This window comes from Heterodontus francisci, chromosome 2 (assembly GCF_036365525.1).
Source record: "Heterodontus francisci isolate sHetFra1 chromosome 2, sHetFra1.hap1, whole genome shotgun sequence".
NCBI lineage: Eukaryota > Metazoa > Chordata > Chondrichthyes > Heterodontiformes > Heterodontidae > Heterodontus > Heterodontus francisci.
In genome coordinates, this window is record NC_090372.1 from 153,368,296 (window position 1) to 153,388,233 (window position 19,938).

Sequence of the window (19,938 nt, forward strand, 5' to 3'; positions counted from 1 at the left end):
CCAACTTCATTCTGGCATGCTCCTGATCTCAGTGCTGTTGCCACCTTCTGCTGTTCCCATTGGCAGAAGGATCGAGAACCAGAGGGCACCAATTTAAGGTGATTGGCAAAAGAAGCAACCGCAACATGAGGAAAAACTTTTTTACACAGCGAGTGGTAAGGATCTGGAATGCACTGCCTGAGTGTGTGATAGAGGCAGATTCAATTGTGGCTTTCAAAAGAGAATCGGACAATTACCCGAAGAGAAAAAAATTGAAGAGCTATGGGGAAAAGAAGGGGGATTGGAACTAGGTGAGTTGCTGTTGCAGAGAGCAGGCACGGACACAATTGGCTGAATGGCCACCTTCTATACTGTAATCATTCTATGATTCTATGGAATTGAATGGCACCATATACTGTGAGCAGGAATTCCAGAAGAGCCTGGAGCCGCACTGAAGACTGGTGAACAAGCAAGAGCATTTTGAAATGAATACCTTGGAGGTTGGCAAGGACAGGAATGACTGGTGAGCAGGACAGTAGAGGATAAAAGACAGACACAAGAACTTAAGGTGGAAATCAGGACACCAGCTAAAAGAATGTTGGAGAAGTCAAACCTGGAAGTTGCAAAGTTTGTTGGGTGAGGCAAAAATGGAGGCACACACAGGGAGAAATAAGTAATATGGATAGTATGTAGAATTTGAATTATGACTCAGGGTCCATTAGATGTCAGGTTGAACCTAAGTAAGCAGTCTGGGAGGATGATGGAATCGAACTGCTAGGGTCCAGAGTTCCTTTCTGTCATTAAACAGGGTGGCCTCAGTTTTCCTCTATTTCATTCTCCATAACACACCTTTATGTTGTCCTGCTTCCATTTTTGATGCCTTATCCCACTAAACACTCTGGCTTCACACTTCAGTTCAATAACTGAATAGGGATTAGAGGGAAGTTATGCTGAATGTTTATAAAGGCCACATATGGAGTATTGCATCCAGTTCTGGTCACCACACTTCAGGAAGGATGTGAGGGTCCTTGAGGGGGCGCAGAGGAGATTCACCAGAATGATTCCAAAGATGGCGAATTTTAGCTACAAGGCTAGGTTGGAAAAGCTGGGTTTCTTCTCCTTAGAACATAGGAGATTAAGGGGAGATTTAATAGAGGAGTACAAGATTATGGCAGGTTTAGGTAAGTAAGACAAGGAAAACCTGTTCCCATTAACAGATGGTACAAGGACTAGGGGACACAGATTGAAAGTTTTGGACAAAAGATTCAGTGGGTATATGAGGAGGCACTTTTTTACACAGCAGCTGCCCACATGTGTGGTGGAAGTGGAGACAGTCAATGACTTCAAGAGGAAGTTGGATGGCCACCTCGGAAAAATAAACTTGCAGGGCTACGCAGATCGAGCCAGCAAGTGGGACTGACAGCGTAGCTCCGTGGAGAGCCAGCCAGAATCTATAGCTCTGTATCCTCGAACTCAAAGGCAACAGGCTTGAATACACATGGTGTTCCCTGGTTGTCCACCCCGAGATCTGATTTTGTGATTTGCTTCTTTCTTCTGCTTTACTCCTTCCCCCATCAAAACAGCAGTCATTACTCTTCTTAGAAAGCCTGCCCTTGGCCCCACTGTCACTCTGACTACATCTTTAATGTCCCCTCCTTCTCTAAGGTCCTCAACGGTGGAAGCAGCATGCTATAGGCAGAGTTAAGAGATCCCACAATCAATAGATCAAAGCATTGTAGTCCTGCTATATCCAGTCATGATGATGGTGGACAATTAAACAACAGGAGGAAGAGGCTCCGTGAATATCCTTATCCTCAATGATAGCCAAACCCAGCACATCAGTGCAAAAGATGAGGCTGAATTGTTTGCGACCATCTTCAGCCAGAAGTGCCGTGTGGGTGATCCATCTCAGCCTCCTCCTGAGGCCCACAACATCACAGACACCAGACTTCAGCCAATTAGATTCACTCAACATGCTATCAAGAAATAGCTGAGTGCACTGGATAGAGCAAAAGCTATGGGCCCCAACAGTATTCCAACTGTAGTGTTGAAGTTTTGTGTTCCAGCACTAGCCGTGCCTCTAGCCAACCTGTTTCAGTATAGCTATAACACTGGTGCGACCTGACAATGTGGAAAATTGCCCATGTATGTCCAGTCCACAAAAAGCAGGACATATCTAATCAGGCCAATTACCGTCACATCAGTATACTTTCAATCATCTCACCCAACCCAACCTTACAGGACAACAGTGACTGCACTTCAAAAAGTACTTCATTGGCTGTAAAGCACGTTGAGACATGAGAAGCACTATATAAACGCAAGTCTTTCTTTCTTTCTTTCAACTAACTCATTTTTGGGGGATTAAAATTACTCCCTAAGTTTCTCCAAACAATCACTCCTGCTCTCCATTGGTTCTTTCATCCCCAATGCATTCATTTTCATAATTTTCACTCGCTTTGTGAAATCTCTCCATTGCCTTGTGCCATCTACCACTGCAAGCTCCTCCAGCCCTATGTTCCAGCTCACACCCTTTGCTCTTCCAGCTCTGGCCTACTGTGCATATCTCCTCCCATTACTCTACCAGCAGTAACGGAACTTTCAGTCCCTCACAATCCTGCAATTTAGAATTCCCTCCTAAAACCTTCTATATGCTTCTGCATCTCCTCAAAATAAATTTCTTTGGCCATCCATTTTGTCAATTCCCCTAACTCTTCTCCCAATTCCTGTTTGTCATCTGATCTCTCTTGTTAAATACCTTAGAACATTCATTATGATATGCATACAAGTTATTGTTCTTCTTGAAGAAGCAGCAGCATTGTTCACAGCACCAGCAAATAATACTTACAGACAGACATCCTTCAGGACAGATTGGAGGGAAAAGTGAGAAATGGGGATGAGCTGGAAACTGGAATAGGAACACAGAGAAATAATTGTTTACTGAATATAAATGGGGCTTGCATGTAACAGATTGCTTACAAATGTTCAGAATCGTAATGCAAGTGATATGATTAGTTTGAGAATTTGTGAAAGTTGCATTCAAATGAGATTTGTTGATTTAATGAGTTACATTCAAGTGGGCTTGCTTTACTTCTGTATTACTATTGACTGTAGCATTGCAGGCTAGAATGAATATGAACAAATCCATAGTATTGTTTTGCCTGACATGTGTCTTCCATTGTTTGACACCAGATGAGAATGAACTTAAATAGGTTGAGAGATCACATTGATGTTTCTATCACATTAATTATATAGATTTGTGACAGAAGAGCCCTGGAAAAAGTTTTACTAATACAACCGCTGGGCATAGACACTAATTGATTTTCGGTACCATTAAAGTGAGATACAAACCCACATTATAGATAATACTTTTCTGTGCACTACTAGAACACATTTGTTGGTGTTTGTCTTCTTGGTTGGACTGTTATTGCAAGGTAAGTTTGATTTTATCACAAAATATAAATACATACTGTTATATTGTAATCTAAATGATGTCACTAAGCATTGTTTGACAAATATGTTTTCCTGTTAGATGAATAGCAAACTTAGGTGTTCCAAGGAAACCAAGCTGCTTTTAGGCTTGGCTCTGTTTGTTTTTAACAGAATGGAATTTGATTTCTGAATAAATTAAGCAAGTTGTTAAGATCATTTACTGACACGTTAAAAATATTCAAGTGCCTTTAATCTTCAATCAATAAAGAAAGCAAAAGGCTAAGGTTTAATATTTGAAGTAATACGTGCAGCTAATCTTTCTCCAGGAAAGAACTCTGAGATCAAATACAACAAAGTAAAACATCTCACTTTGACTCCTGAGAAATTAATCACGACTGAGTATGGGCTCAATCTTCAGGAGTGAAGAAATGTGCTTGGTTCAACTTTTCTTTCAGACTGAGACAGCGTACTGTTGTGTTAATGAACTGGGAGAGCTAGGACTTGTACAATTCAGAGATGTGAGTACCTTTTTCATTAAAAAACGTTGTTGGCAAACTATTTATTTTGTTTACAAAGATGTGACACAGTGCGCCAAATTGTATTCAAGCGCATCTCTGCATCGCTTGCAACTGATACATGATGAAAATGATGCACAGCTCTCTTGGCTGTGTCCCCTCCACACCCAGACAGCTTGTCGCATATCCTCGTATTCATTTAGTGAATTCTGAGTAAGCAATTAAAAGTATAAATAGAAAATCAACCATTTAAATATCAGAGAAGCTATTGTGATCAGCATCACTTTCACATTAGTAACAGCATCTCAACTGTTTCTTCCCACACTCATGTAGCTGAATCCAGGAACCATTGCATTCCAGAGGAAATTTGTGAATGAGGTCAGGCGATGTGAAGAGATGGAAAGAATTCTACGTAGGTTTTATATCCCAGTTGGATAATTAAAATATTCCTCGTGTAATTTATTTTAAAAAATGAATTCATCACCATTAGTTAAAAACTGACAAGTGCTTGAAGTTGAGTGCTATGTCTCATAGTGCATTTTTATTCTTTATTGCAGGCTTTTTAGAAAAGGAAATTACAAAAGCTAACATCCCAATCATTGAAAGTACAGAAAATGATAAGGCCCCTTGCCCAAGGGATGTCTTTGAACTGGAGGTGAGTATTGATGTCTGCAACCACTGCCTGTCCCCATTTACTGATTCCGCAGAAAATCGCTGTCTTCTTCCTCTGTAATTCAACATAGATTGTTAAGCTCCAGAAAGTTTGTTATGGAAGGATAATGCTGGAACCTTTCTTTACTCAGTTTCAGATTTATTGTACAGAATAAAAGGATTACAAACATGTAGCTCCTCAGTCAAACCCTTCACCAGTCTCAGTAGGTGTCTGCTTCTAAGTGCTCAAGTAAGACCCCAATTAACACCCTCCACCTGCACATAATCAAACAATTGATACACAACTAACAGATTAACATAGATTTCTTCCTAACATGCATAAAATTTATTGTAAAAATTATAGACTGCTTTAGAGCATTTGTAAAAAGAATGCATAGGTACGTTGTTAAAGAAAATGGTACAGGATTATTCTGTAAATTAAAATGTAATGTGATTTACTGTGCTCTGAGGAGATCTGTGATATCAAAAAGTTTATAAGATTCTAAATGTCATTTAGAATGCTTTAGTATTTATCACTTCCTTCTGATATATATTATGTATATTCACTGCATAATGTTGGAAGAATCGCAGATGCAGCTTTGTTTATACTTTTCCAATGTTTTTTTTTTATCCCTCTCACCTTCTTTGTTCTCATTTTCTAACTCTTTTGTCTTTCACTTTTCCATGCTTGATTTACTATCAGGCTCTGGGCTATGTGCCTGCTCTGTCACCTCTTCCTCTCTTTTCTCTGTCCAATGCTCTTAGTCAGGAATTGACAGACCTTGTTCAACTAGGGGAGGTCAGTTAAAAGTAGTAAAGGTTAGAGATCTGTCCTCTGATTGGGAATCAAAAATTTAATCACAGCCAATATCCATCCATCATTAAACTATCACTTTCTTTTTGTAGATTGAACCCATCCCACTGTCACTCCTGTTGTGTCATTTCAGGGCATTTCCATTTCTATTTATGTTAGAACATGTGTGTGACAATACTAATATTATTATCCTGGTAGTACAACAATCTAGCAATATAGGAAGAATCATGGGGATCTGTGGGCTAAACACAAAGCTGAAAATTGTATGATATTAAAGGTGCATAAATTATGCTGGAATACGTGAATGCCGCTTTCATCACTTACCATTGCATCATGTGACCACCAGGACAGTGGAATACCAACTAGGTGGACTGTGGTCTTTTCTCATCTCACAAAATTGGACTCTTTACTGCTTTACTTCTTGGAGGACTGAAGGACCTTCTCTCAGAGTTTGGAGAAATTGCTTTTCCTGACTTTATCTTTCCCAAATATATTTCAGAATCTGAGTGATGGGCATGACAGACCACAATGAAGCATGTAGAAGGCGTACGATTGTGCGTACGATCAAAGAATAAGGATTGCATTATTTGTCTTGATTATCAGAATTACTACTGTAAAACTTTAAACCTTAAAATTATTCCTGCACCAAAAATAACAAGATTATAGTTTAAGTCACCAAGTAGCAAGTTAGAGGAAAATGACTGTCCCCTATCTTTATAATATTCACCTTTAGAAAAGTAACAAAAATAATATCTGCTGACATTATGGTAATTGGTCTGTGAGTTAAAACAGCAAAAGAGCAAGGAGAACAATTTTTAGATTTTATTTGCCATCTCAGTCAAAAATGGGTATTTTAAGTCCTTTTATAAAATGATGCGTTAACATTTCAATCTATTGTCCTCTCAGCAAATCAATTTTAATTAGGTTTATCTGCCCTTCATAGTGCTCTTTGCAGACCATAGGGAATTACAGCAGTAAAATTTCCATGTTTTCTCATTTAGGCTGCTTTTGAAAAGCTAGAAAAAGAGTTGAAAGAGATCAACACGAACCAAGAAGCTTTGAAAAATAATTGCCTGGAGTTGACAGAGCTGAAGTTTCTTCTTCAGATAACTGAAGATTTCTTTGAAGAGGTATGTCAGTTGTTGCCACATACGTATTGAATACATTTATGTTATTGCACCATCATGGAATAACAAGCACTTCAAATGGCATCAGGAGAAATATTAGTGTCCTTTATGTGGGGAAAACATATTAATATGTCTATATTTTAACATTTGTTTTGTATTTCATATTTATGAATTCTTAATAGATAGCAGTGGGATTTAAAGTTTATGCAAGCTAGAAAGGGATATTGCCCCAGCCAGAACTCTATCCTTTATCTCCCACTCCACTCCCACACACATGTGCAAACAGATTCTTGTATATATGGCTTTACTGACATTCATTCACAATGTACTGTGTGTCCTGCATATAATTTCAGATCCCCTCATGTAATAATTGTATATAATATTTATAGTTTTTACAGCTCTCAACTAAAATAACAATTACAATCATCAAAGGGCTGTCATGTTTGATAAAAACAGTTTGTCCTCTTTCTGTATAATAAGATCAGTAACAGTCATTGAATGATGCTAATGAATATATTGCCCTCGAACACAACAAAGTCCAACTGTTAGTTTGTGCAAGAAAAGTGCTTAAAAGTTTTCTAAAGTGTTGTAACTGGTGGAGAAAAACCCTTTCAGCATCTGCTGCTATAGTGTAACAATGACCACAACTTACATTTAGAATAATTTTCCATGCTTCTTGCAGCTGAGAAGGTTGCACATGAATCATTTGCAATCATTTCAGTCTCTGTTGCTGGTGTATATTTTGAATAGGTTTAAGCCCAAAGGTACAATGAAACCAATAATGCTTCTCGAGACTAGGGTTTCCAACTCTGTTTGGACATATCTTGGAGGTGCATCACATGACCCCCTGCCGCCAACCACCTGACCCTCACACCACTGCCATTTGTCCTTCAACATGGCCATACTTGCCTTCCCAAGCCAATTGGAAGGCGAACAAACTCATTACCCCGTCGGATGATCCTTTACTGTTAGTCAAATAACCTTTTTCTCCAATGCCCGATATTTTTGTAAGTAATGAAAAAAATATTCAAATAAAAGTTTAAAAACTCACAATTTTTAATGTCCCAGTGATTTTTCTCCTAGGCTGCTCACAGCAGTATCCTGGACATTAATCTTTAATTCGTGAAGACTCCAGGACAACACTGGAGGGATTGCAACCATAGCAGAGACTCAGATTTCTAGGTCATCACACTGCCTCAAGATTTCCAGGGCCTTCTAGGGGAGAAGCAGAGCTTGGCCTGTGCCTGCAGTACACGCAGTCCCGATAAAACCCGTCGAATGAAGTGGGAGGGCATTCCTGATCACTCACCTCATTTTCCAATTGTAGGAGTAGCCAGAAAAGAAATCTGCCCTCAAACCCTCACTGATTACAGGTACACAGGGATCTCAAGACAATGGCGGAGATATCAGAGTAGATCTGCCTCATTAATATTTGAACCCCTCCCCCCACTAGATCCTGAAGCCCAAATATAACTTTCTCACTGCTGATCTGAATTGGCATCCAGTGGACTGTATCCACTGCAGGATTGCAGGAAATCTTAATAATGCTGAGGGTGGATAGGAGCAGTGCACTTCGGCAATGCTGCTGTAATCTAGCACTAAGGCAGGGTGCAAGTTAAGCCAAGAAAATTGACCCTATACTTTTTCACAAATGGGGCTGATAATGCAATAACAGGCATCCGATATAATGAAGTGTGCAGCACCTTTGCTAGACACTTTGGATGAGAGCAGACCACGATGCCGAAGTCTCAAGGACGTAGGATCAGGTTTGCTGCTAACTAATGCTGTGTGAACCACTGACATTCCACCTACCTCAATGAGAAACAGTGCGTAAGGGACCTGGGGCAGTATTTTTCTGCAGGCTTCTGAACCCTGCCATCAAACTAAATGGGGGTCAGAGGCCCGCACTGTGTGGGAAGCAGTCACCCAACTGTGATTTTTCCCTGAATTGGTCACAATTAATCGACGTTTAATTAAGGATGGCAGGTGGGCGCTCAAAGCTGGAGGGCCAATAGGAGGATGCCATGGCAGTAAATAAGAGAGAGAGTGCCCCAAAATGGAGGCGCTCTCTCTCCAACATTTTTAAAGTTAACATAAAAATGGCCTTTGCAGCCAGACCATCACTTAGTGGTGAGGGAAGCCGCTCCACAGAGCTGCTGGACCCAGACAGGCAGGGAGGGCCTCTGAGCCTGCCTAGAGCGCTGCCCAACGCCCACCCCCCACCCCCCCAGTCGGCTGCAGAGAGGCCGCCTCTAGGCAGCTAAACTGTCCCCCACTACCTATGAGGGCCTGGAGGCTGACTGGGAAATCCCAGTCGGCCTCCAACAATTGGCCTTAAGTGGCCATTAACTAGTTGCATCGGCTACCCGCTGCTTGTGGGCAGGTGGCACTGCCCATTCACCTCTAGAAAAATGGCCCAAGGGCGGGATGGAGCTAGGGGACCGTTATGCCAGCTGGCAATGCTATTTTTAGCACCTGCTCGCCTCTGTTCCGGCCCTGGGAGGGGCTAAAAATCCGGTCCCTATCTCTGACCTGCATCAACTCTCAACGAGACTGTAGCCAAGGAGCAACATTTTAGAATGGCACTCTTTCTAGAATTAAAATTTACTCACTTGAAGTAAACCTATAAGCTACTAGGTCCTTTAGGTTAGCAGCAGGAAGTATCAGTTTGACTGACTATAATGCACTTCACCTCCTCATCATAGTTCTGATAAGTGACCTCTTTCACCAACTGCCTTCAAAGATTTAAATTCAATACAGATATTCGGAAGAGGCAGACCCAATTTTCCCATTCGTGTGACATTTCCTATTATATAAGGTGCTTCATTGTCCTCATTTTACCATTCACACAAGTACTTCCCTCCCTTTTGTCAACTGAAAGAATTACAATAACACCAAGAACTTTCAGTCACATAGCACCTTTAATGTAAAGAAATGACCCAAAATCACCCATAATCATAAACAAATTACTAATACTAGAAGCCTGGAAATTAATACTAGTTTTCATGGAGTGCTCATGAGGCACATATCTTGAGAGAAATGTTTGAGAAGGAGGACAAAATGTAAAGTTGGCTCCTGAGTGATACTTCTGCAGAACCCCAGATCCTACTTTGGGAATTCCCACACTCCCAGCCACATAGAAAGTCAAGTCAATGTCAGAATTATGGCCTGGATCCCCAAACCACTAAGGTTAATCTCATTTATTGTGCCATCCATGCAAAGGAGCCATTTGAGGCCAACTCTGACTACTTCTAGGATCCTGAACATCAAGGATGGATTTTTTTAGCATCCTGGAACAAAGAGGCATCCATAATGCATCTATGGTAGAGAGGGTGCCTGCAACTTGTATTTAAGTCAAATGGTCTCCCACCGCCCTCACATATTCCCTCAGGTGCAATCCTGGTGTATTTCCCGGGAGTGCTCACTACCCCAAGGAATTTCTGGACTTACATTGTTTTTGCATTCTACAAAATTATTTGTTGCTAAAAAAAATTAATTACTGCAATCTTTATGCCACTGACCATTTGTTTTTCACATAGGAGTGCAATACACTTAACATGACGCACTGCTGTGCTGTCCCCTAGCACTATATATGCTATATGCATTAATGTGCAATGTTTTTTCTTGCTCACTGTACCTAAGTAATGTACTCTTGTAAAGAATAGCTGGTGAAAATAACTGCTGGCAGAAGATATGCCCACCCCACAAAGTGGTACACGTTTGTAGCTGACAGGTTAACGATGCCCAAAGCTGCTGTCTCAGGAATTCTGGCATTTACACCAGAATTGCAGCTGACTTAAGTTAAGCTTTTCGAAAAGAGGATTAGATTACCTCTATGACTTATGATGCCAGGGCATTATTGACTTCATGGGTTTTGAGCATGCAAAAACTTTGTCTGAAACATCAATTTTTTACTGAAGTCATTAGAAAAGTCCTTTCTCAATTGTGATGCTAATGATAGAGACATGCAGGATAAGGCTACACCAAAGAAGAAAACCAAGTAGAAGCTAATTTACACCAGAACTGCACACCATGTCATTCCCTTAATGATGTTTCAGAAAAGATCTGCTTAAGGAGGCATGGAAGGAAATCTGTCCCCTGTTGCAAAACTACTTCCAAACATCTTCTCAAATATGAAAGCCAGGCTAAATTTGGACCTCCCAAATTTAGCTCACAAAATGGTTTTACTATGTACATATATATTTGTAGTAATTGTTTTTTGTTACCATTGGTCCTCCCTTTGGTGTCTCTCTATGCTGCTTGCCAAGGATGCCAGTCGTATTTGACACATTGTGGTATCAGGAGCTTGAGGCCAAGCTGGCCCTTGATTTAGGGCTTCTGACTCCCAAGAGAACTCATCAGCAGGTGTGTCACCATTGCAGTTGCCTGAGAAGCCTGGTTTTATATTGTAAGAACATTTGAATCTGACAACCAAATATGCAATGTAATCCTTTTATTGTGTTTAACGCAAGTCTTTGATACATGCAATGTTTCTAAGCGGTAGATATGCAGAGAAATAAACACAATTAACCCACTTTCTCTCTGGATAGTGATGTAATCTTCATCTATTTTTCAATCCTGAATTTCTCTACAAATTGTGAAGAAAAGCTCAAGGTCTTTATAGGTCTCTAGTCATGCATACTGTCCTAGGTAATTCATTATGACATGACAGGTATTACTGTGAACAAGAACCCCAAAAATGAGATCGCTGCTATAAAACCTCCAGATGGTTAATCAATTTACACTTAAGCATATTACTAATCATCTTAACCCAATTGTCCATTTCCTTATTTCAAGATTATCTTGGCTAACTCGTTTTACAATGTGCCGACAAAAGGAAGTCAACAAGCATGAGCCACACATTCTACACTCTCAGCAAAAGTGAAACAGCATATCAATATAACTGTATCCTGACATATTAAACACTAAACATTTTTGAGTATATTTAAGGCTGAGATAGACAGATTTTTGGTCTCTCCAGGAATCAAGGGATATGGGGAGTGGGAGGAAAATTGAAGTTGAGGTACAGGATTAGCCATGATCGTGTTGAATGACGAAGCAGGTTCAAGGGGCCGTATGGTCTACTTTGCTCCTATTTCTTATATTCTTATGTTCTTATGTACAGCATTCTGCCACCAACATGCGCAGGCATCTGAGGGTGTTGGCTAGAAAGGTCACATGAGCTGTAATAAGGGACGAGGGCATGAAGCTGGATTCCAGCCACACCAACCCAGCCCTACCAACTCCTGCCCTGAATTAAAATCAGGGCTATCCAATCAAGCGAGCTGACAGTTAACTCACTGAATCAAGCTTACCAGCTGCTCCCCCAGCCTTCCCTTACGATCCTCAGCCAAAACTAGCTTTTTAAAGGCTGTGCTGTAATTTCTATGTATCCCAGAAAATTATTCCTGTTTTGCATGGGGTTTACACAATCACTGCTCCATCAGAAATGCTCCATCCATCAATATTGGCAACCACACTCTGGAAATGGTTCACGGGTTCACCTACCTAGGCTCAACTATTACCAGTAACCTTTCTCTTGATGCAGAAATCAATAAGCGCATGGGAAAGGCGTCTGCTGCTATGTCCAGACTGGCCAAGAGGTATGGGAAAATGGCGCACTGACACGAAACACAAAAGTCTGAGTGTTTCAAGCCTGTGTCCTCAGTACCTTGCTCTACGGCAGCGAGGCCTGGACAACGTATGTCAGCTAAGAGCGACATCTCAACTCATTCCATCTTTGCTGCCTCTGGAGAATCCTTGGCATCAGGTGGCAGGACCGTATCTCCAATGTAGAAGTCCTCGAGGCGGCCAACATCCCAGCATATACACCCTAATGTGCCAGCGGTGCTTGAGATGGCTTGGCCATGTGAGCCGCATGGAAGATGGCAGGATCTCCAAGGACGCATTGTACAGCGAGTTCGTCACTGGTATCAGACCCACCGGCCGTCCATGTCTCCGCTTTAAAGACGTCTGCAAACGTGACATGAAGTCCTGTGGCATTGATCATAAATCATGGGAGTCAGTTGCCAGTGATCGCCAGAGCTGGCGGGCAGCCATAAAGGATGGTCTAAAGAGTGGCGAGTCGAAGAGACTTAGCAATTGGCAGGATAAAAGACAGAAGAGCAAGGAGAGAGCCAGCTGTGAAACAGCCCCGACAACCAATTTTATCTGCAGCGCCTATGGAAGAGTCTGTCATTTTAGAATTGGCCTTTATAGCCACTCCAGGCGTTGCTTCACAAACCACTGGCCACCTCTAGGCACTTACCCTTTGTCTCGCGAGACAAGGAGGCCAAGGAAGAAGAAGACTCCAATAGATAAGTGAATGAGTTGTCTCTGGAAATGAGCAGACTCAGCCCATTTTCTGGTCCTCACCAGCCCCCACCCCACTCTATCACCATTCCCGCAACAGTGCTGTTGAGATTTCAGACCTGGTGTGTCTAGTTTATACCTGCTGTAAGTGATATGATTGACAAGAGAGTGCTGAGACCAGGACAATCCTGCAGCATCAGTTCTCTCCTCTGCGGCATGTGGAGGATGAGCACTTGAGAAATGTTCTGTAGTTGCATCTGAGCACAAACACTGCTTTGACCTTGATGAAGGTATAAATCCGTCTCACAAAACAGGAGCATTGCCATCTGATTAGCAACTGCTTGGCCCTATAGTTCTAGCCTATGATGTCCATGATACTGTGCTTGAAGCACATAAAAGATTTCATTTACTCAGCGTCACCACGATCCTGACACAACGGTTTTATTGAAGGACATCATCAACAAAATTGTTTGACATTTAGATGGAATTTTGCAGCAAGAAGCAAAGACTGCACACAGAGTATATGAATGCAATTTTTGTGTTTTCACTGCCCCATTTGTGCTTCAGAACAGGGAAGTAACACCACCAAAATAGAATGCATAGTTGATGTACCAACTTACTGCTGCATTTCCACTTGTTCCAATTTTCTGGTGGACTTCGATCTAGGCGGCCAGAGCTCCCCACCAGAAACAGATGGGAGCCTCATGCAAATTGGGGTCAGATGCCATTTTCATCTCTGATACCACTGGTTTCTGCTCCCACCCTCAAACCATGGGGGATACAAATCAGAAGTGGCCATTTTTAGTGATGTTCAAAGTGATCCTCAGTTACTCTCAGGTAAAGCACCAGAAAGTTTTGGGAGATATTTTTCTTGTGTCACAAACTGCTTTATTTGCTATTTTAAAGTGCTTGTAGTTGGTGTTGAACATTTCTGGAATCTCACCTATCTCCTCATGGTGGGAAGTCCTTCTGGAGATCCCACACTGGCATGAGGAGGAGCAGGAGAAAAAGAAGCAGCAGGGTGAGGGAGCCAACTGAGCAGCAGAACAGAAGGAGTTTATCGACCCAGGATAGTATGCATGCAGCTCTCGCAGTGCATACAAGGCCTTTGCTTCTCTAGGAGGGTTGTGACAGAGTTGTGTTGATTCCTGTAACAAGGCCTGTAACTCACAGATGACACATCATTGCTTAGTCAAGGGTACTGCAGCCTTGAACATCTTTGCCTCTGGCTTCTTCGAGGCTGCTACAAGGAATGAGTAAAACCTGTCGGTTTGCAGTCAGTGTGCCTCATCTCACTGGGAAAACCAGCCACTACTTGTTGTCACCTTCCAGGGCCAGGATTGGGAACTCTCATTGAGGAAGTCCTTGTCCTTGGCACATCATTTGCCTTGTAAAGGATGAATGGAAGAACCGCCCCTTCTAGGTCAATTCGGAAACACCCAGAAATGGAGAGAAGTGACATAACCAGATCTCCATTGTTCTCCAGAAGGCTCTATTAGATTGCACACAGGGTGCTGATTTTAGTTGACCCAGTGGGGGTCCCAGCGCTGGGCCAAAAAGGTGAGGGGAGCCCCACTTCAGGCCTTCAGAGCCCACCCAGTGCGATTCAACAGCGCTCGGGCAATTAACTACCCAGCGCTCGGATCCCTGTCCCTTTAAGGACAGAGGTACCCTCCCAGAACTCACAGCCAATCAAAGGGCCAGCATCTATGGGGATCGAACCACGGAGTGGGACCACCAGCAATGCTCCGTGGAGAGCCAGCATGGACTTGATGGACTGATTGGCCTCCTTCTGTGCCGTAAATAACTCTATGGTTCTCGGCTGAATTTTACGCCCACCTCCCCGAAGAGTGAGATGGTGGCGGGATTGGCGTAAAATGGAGCGGGAGGCTTGGGGGGCCCTTCCCAACCTGTTCCTGCCTCAACCGCCACTTTACGCAGGGCGGTGGCAGAATAAAACGGCCCGCCCGCCCCAGGCCAATCAAGGCCTTTAAGTAGCTACTTAATGCCCATTTAAGGGCCTTCGCTGGCCTCCACAGGGATTTTACCTGTGGCAAGCGGGCGTCCCAGGACCAAGAAAAGCCGCCTGACAAAAGCTTTCTGGTAGCCTGGCAGGTGGGGCTCCTCCTGATCAGGTACCCTGTGCCTGATTGAGGGCTGCCCCAACCACCCCCAACACCCAACACGCCCCCTGTCCCCTAAACAGCCACCCTTGCCTCGCTGGGGCCTGACCGATCACCCTCGGTGAGGCAGCTAAAACTTACCCTAGGTCTGGGGCTCCCCGACATCTTCTTCAAGCAGGACTGCAGTCCCAGCAGTGGAGTTGAGGGCAGGAAAGTTGTTAACCGAGGGGCAGCCTTTTCCACTGGGAGCATTCCGTGGGTCACAGATTACCCATGGAGGAGGACCCTCACCCCCACCCCCCCCGCAAGCCCACAGGGAGGTCGCTTTTTTTCACTGGGTAACCTCCCCAGGTGGGAGAGGCCCCCCACTGCTGGTTTAATTCCAGCGATGATGGGAAGAGGCCCTTAAGTGCCTGCTGATTGGCCACTTAAGGGCCTCAATTGGCCTTGGGGCGGGAAGACCATTGTTATGATCAGGTGAGGAGAGGTTGAAAGACTCCCCTCTTCTCCCTCTCCTTGTTTGACCACAACAGGGTTTAATCCTTTTTAAAAAGTGGATGTGTTTACCAATTCAGTGAGTGCTTAATCCTTTATGTGCTATGATCATGAAAGAATCAATCGGACAGGTTTTCTTGAGTTTAAACAAGAAAGAGGTTAGTTTATTGTACTTAAAATCAATCCCAATCTAAGTGAAAATAATAAACTACACTCCAGCTTTCACACACACACACAAATAGGTTACAGAGTGATGAAGAAGAGTTTGGTTGGATTATACTCCAGAACAAATAAAAATAATATAAAGTCTGTGGGGTACGGTAATTCAGTTGTCTTCCTGCTGAATTCGTGGTTCTGAAGTCTCTGGCTGGTAGAAGTGCACTTGCAGCTGGTCCACCTGGTTCAGGGTTTTCCTGTAGGTGGCTTTCTCCCCGGGGTCTCTGTTGGTAGCAATGGTAGACTTTGATGTTCCGCAGTCGCTGACAGGTTTTGAAACATGATATTACTGAGCGAGAGAAAGAGAGTGCGACAGCCCCACCAGGGTCTTGCGCTGGTTATCTCTCAAAGCTTGTCTGCTGTGTGTCACAAAAAACTCCAAGTTTACAAAGACTGGGGAGACTGTCACATGGTTCTCTCAGTACTTTTCTTTAATGAGGTCCAAAGTCTAAGAATCCCAAATCTCTCTCAGGTTGCATTGTTTCAATGTTTACCCCCTGGAGGTACATCTCCACTAGTGAATTTTCCAAGATGGCTTTGTATGCCCTGCTAATGAGGGTGATCCTACATAATTTTCTCAACTGTTCAAGCCATTGTCCTGGATAGGAGCTTTTAGACATACGTCTCCACTTCAATGTCCTGGAATATGAGGTATTTCAATGCAAATTGTGGTGGCATCTTAACTGCCAGTTTTTTAAAAGTTAATGTAGGTTTCCAACCGATGAATTAAAAATCCCCATTCAGCATAGTATGTTTTCGAGACATCGTCTTCAGCCTTTCCTGCCACTGACTAAACAGTGGTGTGACAGGAAGGTGACAGGCCTTGTGCCCCTGCCTTCCATTACAATTCTATCGGCACTCCCACCTCCTAGCCCATCTCTAGGAGGCCCACAAAATTCCACCCAGAATTCCAAAGCACAGCTTCAGGAACTGATTAGGACAGGTGAAGGGAACACTAGTGAGCAGAAAACTGTTTTTAGTGAAATTTAAACAGAGGCAAACAATTAATAGGCGGCCTTACCATAAGGTGACAGAATTCTGAAAGCATTTGAAAACCCTCAAAATTATTTCAACCTATTACCACTCAATCTCCACTATCTACCAAACAATTTAAACTGCAATAATGAACAATTGCCAGTGAAAAATCAAGCTCTGTCTGTCAACAGATTAGTTGACTATTGCAGACACCACAACCAATCCTGTTGCTGCTTATCCAGCTTCCATGCATGCAAGCATAGCATTTAGGAGCAGCAGCCCTCTGGCTGTACAGACTCTTAAAATTACTCCATAGTGAACAAGACTGCAGGAAGTGTTAAGTACAATAAGCGATAGTTGCAAGGAAACACATTTGTCAAAAAGGTCTCCATATGTCAGATAGATCAATTTGACTGGAAAGATTTGTTGACACTGTGCAAGGGTAGTTTGTATGAACAATACGACAGACTGGTTTTGTAAGGGAGAACAACAAATAATTCCTTTTCTGGGTAGAAAGACAATTGATGAAAGCAGTATTTTCATCCTCGATGAAATATGAATAATTTCTGTGTGTTAGGTTGTACAATTCCCTTCCTAATAGCACTGTCGGCGTACCTACACTCCAAGGACTGCAGCAGTTCAAGAAGGCAGCTCACTGCCACCTTCTCAAGGACAATTAGGGATGGGCAATAAATGCTGGCCTAGCCATCAATGACCACATCCCATAAACATATTAAAAAAATGAAATAATTACAAACAAAATGGAAGCTGACATAAACTACTAAATTTCATATTGGAGACTAGTGGTGGCCAGTTGTCGGAAGGTTCACTTGGCCTATAAATTAGAGTCACAATACAAAGGCTTCATTCTAGCTGCTAATTGACTTATAAATGGTTAAATCATTAATATATATCTAAAAGTGCAAACATCTGCTCATTAAGTCATTCTATGGACAATAAACTCCATTGTGTTATTAATCTTGATTGATTAACAGCTGTTTATTCACCACAGTGGGGAAAGTCTTCGCTCGAGTCGCTTTAAACAGGCTCCAGAAGCTGGCCAAGCGTGTCTACCCTGAGGCACAGTGTGGCTTTCAAGCAGAGAGATCGACCATTGACATGCTGTTCTCCCTTCGTCAGCTACAGGAGAAATGCCACGAACCACAGATGCCCCTCTACGCTGCTTTCATTGATCTCACCAAAGACTTTGACCTCGTCAGCAGACGACAGCAGAAGATTGGATGTCTACCAAAGCTACTAAGTATCATCACCTCATTCCATGACAATATGAAAGGCACAATTCAGCATAGCGGCGCCTCATCAGAGCCCTTTCCTATCCTGAGTGGCGTGAAACAGGGCTGTATTCTCGCACCCACACTATTTGGGATTTTCTTCTCCCTGCTGCTCTCACATGCGTTCAAGTCTTCAGAAGAAGGAATTTTCCTCCACACAAGATCAGGTGGCAGGTTGTTCAACCTTGCATGCCTAAGAGCGAAGACCAAAGTACGGAAAGTCCTCATCAGGGAACTCCTCTTTGTTGACGATGCTGCATTAACATCTCACACGGAAGAGTGTCTGCATAGTCTCATCGACGGGTTTGCGGCTGCCTGCAACGAATTTGGCCTAACCATCAGCCTCAAGAAATCGAACATCATGGGACACGACATCAGAAATGCTCCATCCATCAATATCGGCGACCACGCTCTGGAAGTGGTTCAAGAGTTCACCTACCTAGGCTCAACTATCACCAGTAACCTGTCTCTCGATGCAGAAATCAACAAGCGCATGGGAAAGGCTTCCACTGCTATGTCCAGACTGGCCAAGAGAGTGTGGGAAAATGGCGCACTGACACGAAACACAAAAGTCCGAGTGTATCAAGCCTGTGTCCTCAGTACCTTGCTCTACGGCAGCGAGGCCTGGACAACGTATGTCAGCCAAGAGCGATGTCTCAATTCATTCCATCTTCGCTGCCTCCGGAGAATCCTTGGCATCAGGTGGCAGGACCGCATCTCCAACACAGTAGTACTCGAGGTGGCCAACATCCCCAGCTTATACACACTGCTGAGTCAGCGGCGCTTGAGATGGCTTGGCCATGTGTACATTGTACAGCGAGCTCACCACTGGTATCAGACCTACCGGCCGTCCATGTCTCCGTTTTAAAGACGTCTGCAAACGCGACATGAAGTCCTGTGACATTGATCACAAGTCGTGGGAGTCAGTTGCCAGCGATTGCCAGAGCTGGTGGGCAGCCATAAAGGCGGGGCTAAAGTGTGGCGAGTCGAAGAGACTTAGCAGTTGGCAAGAAAAAAGACAGAAGTGCAAGGGGAGAGCCAACTGTGTAACAGCCCCGACAACCAGTTTTTTCTGCAGCACCTGTGGAACAGTCTGTCACTCTAGTATTGGCCTTTATACCCACTCCAGGCGCTGCTCCACAAACCACTGACCACCACCAGGCGCTTACCCATTGTCTCCCGAGACAAGGAGGCCAAAGAAGAAGATTCACCAGGAATAACATAACTGTTAAACTTACATCCCCAATATCTTTAATTCAGTTCAGATTGCTTATGAAATTAAACTCAGTGAGAAGAACCACATCACTTATGTATAATATTGTATCAGAATGTTTACAAAAGACTTTCAGGTTATCAGATTGTGTAAGAAATACATTCTAACGAGGATGTTAACTTTTTGGGGCCTGATTCTATCTTTATTCTTTCAGTATTATCCCACTGGTTTCTTGCCTCATCTGCTGCCTCAATATCATATTTCACTTGTGAATAAATCTATTAGTTTTAGCCTGGATATTTTGGTCTGCCAGTGTGATATTTACTGCTTTTTGAGAAGACGACATGTGCTGTCCAGTGTATATTATAATTCAAGGGTAATGGCATACCAACCCTCAAGACATACATAAAGGTATGGGTGAAGAATCAGCCTATTTATGGAAACTCTTTCTCTGCTGGAAGAAAGCCAAAACTGTTAAACTGCTCATACTTCATAAACACTGTTTGTCGATGGGTTGATGGAATAACTAATATCAGGTGTCGACACTAACCATTTTTCTTACAGTACTTTAAACATTGAGTGGCTGAAAATCCTTGGCCCATCTGCTGTACTCCTGCTGCAACCCTGATGGGAGTGTAACAGAGGGACCAAAAAATAGATTAGGAACAAAGCACAATGGAGCCTCTGACTGTCCACTACAAAGTCAGCAGCATCAGAGAGGGAGGGGCCAGGGCAGCAACTCCCAACATCAGGAGTGCAGTGTTCCTGGTCTTCCAGTCAGCAAGATTAGTAACAGT

General features: G+C 43.1%; 1 protein-coding gene across 1 annotated transcript in view; it reads left to right on the forward strand.

The window, feature by feature from the left end:
* Positions 1–3,809: 3,809 nt before the first annotated feature.
* LOC137380815 (V-type proton ATPase 116 kDa subunit a 1-like) overlaps positions 3,810–19,938 on the forward strand; it is a 162,266-nt gene continuing 146,137 nt past the window's right edge. Inside the window, exons 1-4 of the mRNA XM_068053200.1 lie at positions 3,810–3,926; positions 4,257–4,335; positions 4,481–4,578; positions 6,390–6,518. Of these exons, the coding sequence (XP_067909301.1) occupies positions 3,810–3,926; positions 4,257–4,335; positions 4,481–4,578; positions 6,390–6,518 (423 nt within the window). The remainder of the gene's footprint in view (positions 3,927–4,256; positions 4,336–4,480; positions 4,579–6,389; positions 6,519–19,938) is intronic.